General features: G+C 37.5%; 1 protein-coding gene across 1 annotated transcript; it reads right to left on the reverse strand.

Moving 5' to 3' along the window:
• Window positions 1–1,898: 1,898 nt before the first annotated feature.
• LOC115233333 (piggyBac transposable element-derived protein 4-like) lies at window positions 1,899–3,450 on the reverse strand. Its single transcript, XM_029803677.1, has 2 exons — window positions 2,088–3,450; window positions 1,899–1,904 (listed from the first exon to the last, which is right to left on the reverse strand). Exons 1-2 carry the CDS (start codon window positions 3,117–3,119, stop codon window positions 1,899–1,901), a joined length of 1,038 nt encoding a protein of 345 aa, XP_029659537.1. The 5' UTR covers window positions 3,120–3,450.
• Window positions 3,451–9,859: the final 6,409 nt, after the last annotated feature.

A 9,859-nucleotide genomic window follows, 5' to 3' on the forward strand; every position in this document is an offset into this window, starting at 1 on the left:
TCGATTGTTTCAAAGTTATAGCGAAAAAACAAAATTGCATAAAATAAGAACAATATTATTTATTAAAGATAATATTATTTATTGATAATTAAACAATAATTAAACGATAATTAAACAATAATTTACTTTATAAACTACTTTATAAATTGTTCAAAGTGACCACCATTTTGGTCTACACACACTTCTGCTCTTTGAATTATTGATGTTGTAGAACGCAAAAGAAGTTCCGCATCGTTACGTATATTATTACAAGCGTCTGTTATTTTATTTAATAACTGCTGCCGATTGACTGGCTTATCCGCATAGATTTCATGTGCCCCCATAAAAAATAATCCAGAGGAGATAGATCGGGAGATCTTGCAGGCCAATTTATTGGACCTCCCCGGCCAATCCAGCGCTCAGGAAATTTTTCATTTAGATATCTCGTAACAATCCCACACAGAACAAAAACCTCTAATGGATGTCCAGTAGACGTCCATCATGGAGATTCGAAACCTCTATTAGATGTCCATGTAATCTCCTATAGACATCTACTAGACATCCACAATTCCGCATTTCTTACTTCCATTCGACATCCATTAGATGTATTCATAGATGTCACATGAACGTCATAATCATAGATATTTCATGGAGCTTTGATGGATAAATAATAGCTTTCACAGCAAAACAATATTCCAATAAAGTCACATCTTAAATTGTAAGATGGTAACATTCCATTGAGATTAATAAACCTGCCATTAACTTCCCAACGACATGAAAATATTTGTCCAAACACTCCAAACTCATCCCATTAACATCCCAGAGACCTTGCGCGTAACGTTGTATTAATATTTATACAACATGCCAGAAACCTCCTAATATTATTTTTCATAAGGAACCCTTGCAAAAAAAAATATTATATTGCCAAAAATTGATTAAACACTATTTTCAATAGCTTTCAATTGTTTTTTTCACTAATAACTGAATAGTCCAAACTCTTTTTTTATATAGAATCCCGCAGAAAATCCATAAAATTAAATAAAAGAAGCTTTTTATTAGTGTGTTTCTGGAAATATAAGATATGTATATATATATTATTTTACATCTTAAGTAGACAGTAAATGGATAATTTTAACCTTTTCGGACATTTATCCGCCCGATTTTAAAAAAAAATCAGTCCAATATCTGAATTCCCTATGTTGGGATTATATTAGAAATTACACTGATAGAAATAATTACATTTTTAATCTTCTGCCAGTTGCTCTTTGCAAGCTTTATATACTTCTCATGATTGAAACTCAAATACGAGATGGGGCGCATCGCGCGTCGCATAGCGGTAAATAAACGAACTGCGCAGTAACATTTTTCATGAAATATTAAATAAATAATAATTTTGGATATAGATAAACATGCACATCAAATTCAATTATTAATAGATATTAAACGATATTTCATAGTTTTGTAATATTTTCAGCATACGCGAAAAGCGAAATGATTGCGCGTAAGGTGTCTGAAGTATTGAAATAAGATTCCATTAATCTTCATACATATAATATTATAAAGTAAGATTTTATTGTAGGTTAGTGATATATACCAGTAATACGATCATTAAAATGTGTAAGTTTGTAACTTCCCTATATAATTTTACTGCAATGTTCGGTGCTGTGAGGGAGACATTAACTAGAGGTTATATAGATTATGGATGCTTTTTCCACAAAAATTAAAAACTAAACTATCATTGATAAATTGTTGAATTGATATTATTCACTTATTTTTATGTGTGTACTAATTGTACCAAATATAAGAGAGAAATATATTTCGTAAAATCAAAAATATATTATTTGTTTTTAATACAATTATTTATTTACGCAAACAGATAAATGAATAAATAAAATATTCCGTGCTTAATTGTATCCTTTTTATATCTGCGTTAAAAATATTTGCAATTTCTCATATCGGTTATATGTAATACATACCAATTATAAAACTTAATTCGAATTTATCAATAAAACCGAAAAAACATTTATTTTTAACTGTTGCAAAAATAATCTGCGTTTATTTGTTTTTTTCTTGATCATTTTATTATTTTCATAATAAATTATGTATGCGGCAAGAGAGGCGATGTCGAGGAGATTATAAAAAAGGGCGAGAGGCCATCTGTTAGTCCGTCTGTGAGTCGTGTATCTTCCCAACATCTGATCCATGGTATCCACTCCAATTTTATTTTTGTTGGAACACTGAATAATTTCCGGCTTTTTTTTGGTATCATCTGAGACCACCGTATCTGAATGCATACTGGATAGCATAAAAACTGCCTTATTTTTTTTTTTTGGCAGGTAAGAGCAAATGGTTACTTTCTCATGGAAACCAAATAAAGACGAAAATTCTTTTCTAGTTTTAGATGGAACCATTACTTTGGGAATATGTTTCTTATTTTTTCTCAAAGTTCCGACCATAGTGAGATTCCACGAAATCAAATATTTTGCCAATGGCAGTGTCGTAAAAAAGTTGTCCATTGAAATATTTCTACCTGACCCTTTGTACGGCGCAGCCAGCTCTTTAACTACTCTTTCTCCTTGATTTATTTCGCGAGTAGTTTCCTTTTTTCCTATGTAAATTAGGCCAAAGAGCGGATAAGAATTTTCTGCGTCGCATATCCACCATATTTTCATTCCGTACTTAGCAGGCTTTGATGGAATATACTGTGTGAATTTCGTTCGACCTCGGAAAGGGAAAAGCTGTTCGTCAATTGTTAAACTTTCAGTTGGTCGATACATCTTTGACAAATTTGAATTTAACATGGTCCATATGTCCCGTATAGGAGCAGCCTTATCGTCCTTCATACGTTGAACACGAGTATTCGCATCGTTGAAACGGATGAATCTTAAAATGTTCCAAAATCGATTGATGCCCATCGCCGCTCGATATAATGGATACGATGTAGTTTTCCACATATCAGTTGTGTGATCAGTGTTAGAATTATTTGCCCCTGCCGCAATCAAAATTCCGAAAAATGCATACAATTCACAAGGTATCAAATATTTCCATACAGCTTGTTTCCGTGCAGAATGTGTTTCGTTGTAATTTTTATAAACTGCAGTCGCCTTTTTATTAGTACAACGAACAATTATATCAATCATCTCGCTTGTAACAATTTTTTTAAACGTATCGCAAATGGATAACGTTTCTGTGCTCCTGTGCGGGCCACTTCTTTGCCGCACAATGTTACGAACTGCAGCTTGGTGTTGACTCGGTGGTGTTCGACTCCAAACTGTTCCATCTTTCGCCACAAAATTTCTATTATCATTTCTACTTAAGTTTACATTGTCTTCTGAAAATAAACAATTAATGTTATAAACAATTAATAATTTATATCATAAAATATATAAAAATAAATTCATATAAATTCATATAATACCTTCAGCCGCCTCATCGTCGCTTGCCTCTGCTTCACTCGCTTCATATTCCTTTGAAAAATACACATATTGTAGTTATACAGATTGTTCAAGATTGAAACGTTGAATTTAATCGATAAATTTAAACTGTAAATTTAATCGACAAATCTGAACGGTAAGAGCCGCAATCAAAATTTTCGAAGATTTCCGTTCTCGCGAGAGTTTCTAGCAAGAAGCTCTTAATCAAGATTTCCGAACCGCGAAAAAAGGGCAGTAATTAACAGGACAATTTGAAGACTCCCGTCGGAATCGCGGAATACGTGCCGTCGCTCGCTCCTATTATTCAAAATTAAACGAATATTGAAAACAATCTGCAATCGAGTATTTTCTGAACTCTCCTTATCTTCCAGCAGATCTACGGATTTGCGTTACACACCGCTTCTCGCTCATCTCTGAGCGTTTCTCAAGATTCTGGCGTCGAGGTCGACTCCCGAACACAGATTAAAATATATAATACCTTCATCTTCCTCATTGACTATCTCGCCTTCATCATCTCTATTTTCCTCTAAAAATACATATATTATGATTATAAAAAATGCTTACTTTACACAATGACATATACAAATAAAACTATACAATACTTAATAAGATTCTATTATTTTTGTAATTTAAAATTTACATAAAAAAATATAGAAACAAAACTATATATTATCAGTTTCATCGCTGTCCGAAACTTCAGAGCTTTAGGCTTCACTTTGCGGCACTGGAAACCAGTCCTCATCGTCGCTGTCAGAAGCATAGCAATCTTTCTGCTCAATAGGTCCTAATAACTGTTTCAAGTACGCGTCCTTGGCTTCATCGTTTAATCTAACGTGAAATCTATTATGCATTTACTATACTGTTACGTATATTCTATTTAGAACATTTCATATAGAGAATATTTTATTAGTATTTTACCTTTCGAACTCTTCTTCTGACAATTCATCCATTGTTGTTCACTTTTTTTTATAACTTATGCAATTCTACAATAAAAGACACATAAATAAATAAGCGATAATCACAACAAGTACTTAACGTTCTGCCAGGAATACAGCGTTCACGTGAAGCCGACGCTCCGAAATGTAACGGTCGCAAAGTATTTCCGATCTTTCACGTATATACGTATATAGCGTGTCTACACTTTCGGCCGGATCAAGCGACGCGGTAGCGTCGCGACGCCAAGTATATATAAAAATTTGTTCCAGCTTGTCAACGGTTTGCCTATGTACAGGGGCCGCGACGCTACCAAGTAGCTTATCCGGAGTTTTACGTCTAATAAACTTTCGAATAAAATTCCTCAGGAACCAAGCCGTTAATCAAAAATCTAACGGCACATTTCTTATACAATGTGAATGCGAGCTTTCGATTGCGACCAGTTTGAATAAGATTGGTGCAGTCAATCCTGAGGAATGATAATCGTATACCAGCAATGTGACATTTTTCGTTCTTCATCATTATCATAATAATAAGGTAAGATATTTCAGACTCTCACGTATGCTCGCACGCACACACGCAAAGCGAGTTTGTCCCTGAAGGCGCGTTTGCAGCGCTCATGTATGTTTATTCGCTTGAGTGTGCAAATACGCCTTGAGAGACAATGTGTATGTGCGTGCATACGCATATGATACGTATCAAGCGGTACGCGTAGAGATGAGCGATGTTGAAAAAAAAAATCGACCATCAAATAATCGATCATCAAAAATAACTATTCTCTATAATCGATTTTATCTTGAAAGCATCGATAATAATCGATTAATATCTAATTTTTTTTAAACAAAACAAATAAACCTAAAGCCCATATCAGTCTACGCATTGAAGATTGAAGATTAAAAATTAAAATTGTAATTTGACGGATATATATTAATTGGAGACAATGCTTATTGGCCAGTTGCAAATAAAGTTTTTTAATTGGTCAATCATGCTAGTTACCCTAAGTACCGGTCGATTGAGTGACTATGTTCAATGGCCTAGTTTACACCAATATACTTTAATACGTCTTAAGTACTATAATACTGGCCAATCATAACCATTCCTCTAAAGTAATGGAATAGCTGTGATTGGCCAGTATAGTATTTAGTACGTATCAAAGTTTGACGGTGTAAACTAGGCCAATCACATTGTGTCTAAATAAACCTCACCCGAATTTGACTAATCAGAGGGTCGATCATGTAACTTTTTCCCTAGGACGGATATTCTATCGATCCGCCGAAATCGCGAACCGCGCAACGCATCCGTGCGTTGCATTGAATGCACCGCACCTGATACGACTGCACCACGATCCGTTCAGCATTATACACGCATTTACATTATATATATATTCCATCGATTATAATCATTTATACATCGCACACCGCCGTATCACCGTACCGGCGACCGCTTCACGCACACCACGATACATCGACACGCACTCACACGCTTGTATCATTCGCTCATACATAACGAGCTTACATTCGCCACTCTGCGCCCAACTCATTATTGTTATACATTTGCGCGCTCACTCACTCGTCAAACGTCTCACACGCACGCATATACACACGCCCACTCGCACACTTTGTTTATACGCATACACGCACACTGTACAAACACACATTTATACGCAATAAATTATATTTTAGTAAACACTACTTTCGTTCGTATCTCGATACCCTCTTTCACGAGTCCCGGATCCCGACCGAGTTATCCGTAACCGCGAAAGCGGTTTATTACAAGTTATATTGATATTATATTATTAAATTATATTATATTATATATAACTATATTATTGTTGAACATTATCGAGAATGGTCAACATTGAAGGATGATGTTACAGTAATACAAAGGTGAACGAATTTATAGGTATAGTTAAATTGAGCTACGTTACACAAGATTTTATTGCCTATATAGGATTCAATAAAATTAACGAATGCACTTATAATGCGACACGGGCAAGTCACAGATGTCTAAAGGACAAGGATGGATTTATATACGACATCTACCGTGGAGATAATATGGATTTCTATTAGAAATCTATACAATATCCACTGTGGAGATAGATGTCGCATGGAGCTATGGAGGTTATATGGACGTCCAATGGATGTCATGTTCCGTGTGGGATTCTGCTAAAGTGAGGTGGTGCTCCATCTTGTTGCAACCACATTTGTATTCTGATGTTTAAAGGCAGATCTTAAAAAAACTCGGGCAACTGTTCTTGTAATAAATGCAAGTATCGTTCAGCATTTAAATGATCTTCAATTATGATGGGTCCTATTAGACGATTACCGATTATACCGCACCAGATATTCACTGAAAATCGATTTTGAAAATGTGTTTTAGTAATAGCATGAGGATTTTTTTCTCGTGGTGACCAAACGTGTGAGTTTCTATTATTTGTAATGCCGTCTCTCGTAAAAGTAGCTTCGTCGGTAAATAAAACTTTTGTATGTATTTGCCGATTTCTTTAAAGTTAGTGACAAAAATTGATGCGTGCAGGATAATCATTTGGTTGAAGAGCTTAAACATTCATAAAATGAAATGGGTATAAATCATAATCACGCAGTATTTTCCAAATTGTCGTTTTAGAGACGTTAGTTTGTGCCGAAAGTCTTCTGATACTAATAGTAGGAGTTCTGTCCACCGTTGCTAGTATCGCATCCTCGACTTGATGATGTCGCCTTAATGGTCTCTCAAGATTTTTATTTGGGATCTTACCAGTAAATTTAATGCTTCGGTGGACATTGCTAAAAACTCTTCGATCTGGTACTCTGCGATTAGGAAACCATCGGTGATATTCTGTTACTGCTGCACGTGCGTTACTATTACAGAAACCATAAATAAAATGAATATCGGCATATAATTCATTGGAAAATGTGCTTATGATTGGTAGGTAAGAGAAATTTCTAAGCTATGTTTATGCGATGTTTTCACTTAAAACGACAGTCAATTTATTAATATTATCTTGTGTGGCAAGTATGGAAAACAATGAATTATGTCGAGTATGAAATTGCCGCATTCGCTTTGGCTCATGCGGCAACTTCATGCGACGTAATTCGTTGTCTTCCGCACATGCCATACATACAATATTTTTTGTAATGCTTGTTATTTCCGCACTACTAGTGCGGTAAGGTAAATCATAAAGGTGCTTTTCTCGCATTAGTGTGAGATATAACATTTGCATTTTTTCGCTATAACTTCGAAACATGCGACTTTAGGGCATATGTGTATTAAGACTTTTTGACTTAAAATGACACAAAGAATACATAGTTTCAGTGTGGACACCCTGTATATACAGGGTGTCCGACAAGTAAGTGACCAAACGAAAGGTGAAGGTAGATTGGGTCAAATTACGGTCCCGATTGACCACGTTGATATTGACCACGTTAATATTGACCACGGTCCCGATAAATCGCGTTTATATTGACAACGGTCCGGATTGAAAAACCATGTAACATACACACACATGCGGAGGGGTGCAAGGGGGGGCCTTCGGCCCCCCCTCCCGCACCCCCTCCGCCAGTCAGGCACAATAGACTTTACAACTTGCAAAGTACATGCCCTAGTGACGACATGTATTGATCCGTGGTCAATCGGGACCGTGGTCAATCTTAACGTGGTCAATATTAACGTGATCAATATTAACGTGGTCAATCGGGACCGTGGTCAATATCAACGTGGTCAATCTCAACGTGGTCAATATCAACGTGGTCAATCGGGATCGCGGTCAATCGTGACCGTGGTCAATATCAACGTGGTCAATCGGGACCGTGGTCAATCGGGTCCGTGGTCAATTTGAACCGTCGTCAATCGGGACCGTGGTCAATCGGAACCGTGGAAAATATCAACGTGGTCAATCGGAACTGTGGTCAATCGGGACCGTGGTCAATCGCAACGTGGTCAATCGCAACGTGGTCAATCGCAACGTGGTCAATCTCAACAGTGGTCAATATCAACGTGGTCAAACGGGACGCTCCCGTGTTAAATAAATGCGGAAAAATGCCTTTATCCAACGTATCCTGTGATCCGAAAGCTTTCGGTAATTTCGATAAACGCATTGGCATATAATTAACACTATCGATGAATTTCGTATGTCCCACCGTTAGCACCATGATTTTCGTACCATTTAAAATTACTTTAGGCTCTAAATTGTTGCGATTTTCAACAATATATTGTAAAATAAATTGTGCGTCGAACGCTTTCGCATTATGCGCTATGCATGTAATTTGCTTGTAACATTTTGTCGTTCGCGTTGTAAAATCGACAAATTGTTTTACCGGATCGTGACGAAATACGAACTCTCGTATGCCGCACCAACGACAACGCACGGTCATGTCATTTTTTTCGCGCACACTTCGCAGATCTGTTGCGCAACGCAAAGGGTTGGAACGTGTTTTTTTACATTCATCGTACCTTCGGGCGTCTCGTCTTGACGTGTTTCGAAATCGTAAAATACGAATGCAACGCTTTCCTTTTTGCGACCGTATGCACGTTCGTTTGCCTCTTCGACGTTAAAAGTACTCACCTCCGCGGCATGTGTAACCGTTAGTAGGGTATATAGGAGAGTTCTAAGCCATGGTCCTCTGAGGGGGGTGAGGGGCGAGGGGAAACCAGCGCGGGGGTATGACGTCACGCGGGGGAATTGCGTCCTAACCAATGGGCGAGGGGTCCGCGGAGAGGGGGAGGGGGACCGCGTCCTAACCGATAGGCGAGGGACCCGCTAACCTAACCTAACCTAACCGGTATGCGAGGGGTCCGCGGAGAGGGGGGAGAGGGACCGCGTCCTAACCGACTGGTGAGGGACCCGCGGGGAAGCGGGAACGCGATGCCGCGAGTAGGTGTGAGAGAGATAGCGCGAGGCGTTCGCAATGTGTAAGAAAAGGATAGCGCTAATGATATTCTATGAGCGTGGGAGAAGGATAGCGCGTAATTATTTATACACCATTCAAATATTTATACACCATTCAAATATATAAAGTCTATGTGCATGTACTGAAATGTAACATCTGTAGTCTGATAAGGTGGCTGACGCCGCTATCTAACGTCACGTACTGAAATTTAATACTCGCATACTGGGATAAGAAAGAGGAAAAAGGACGAATAAAAGAGAATAAAATATATTTTAACAATAGTTTATTCTAAATAATGTTTGGGTGAATATTGTCTCTCGCGTGCTCCGTGCTTTCGTTCAACACAAGCATTTCATTTGTCAAACGCTTTATTTTTACACTTCTTTTACAGCTCTTCTTTTACACCTCTAAAAAATTGTATACGCATACGTCTTGCAAGTTGTTCCAATTGTACATTAGTTGTTACACCGGCAGGCATTTTTATTTTGACGGTTTTTTTTCTTGGCCGCTGTTGAGAACCCTCGTCCGCGCTTGTATGGAGCGAGATAAAGACCGTGACCTTCCATGGCGCGATTATGACGCTGCATTTCTTCGAGCTGACGTTGCGCCGCCTTGCTATCGTTCACC

The sequence above is a fragment of the Formica exsecta genome, unplaced genomic scaffold, assembly GCF_003651465.1.
Source record: "Formica exsecta isolate Colony F162 unplaced genomic scaffold, ASM365146v1 scaffold171, whole genome shotgun sequence".
Classification (NCBI taxonomy): Eukaryota; Metazoa; Arthropoda; class Insecta; order Hymenoptera; family Formicidae; genus Formica; species Formica exsecta.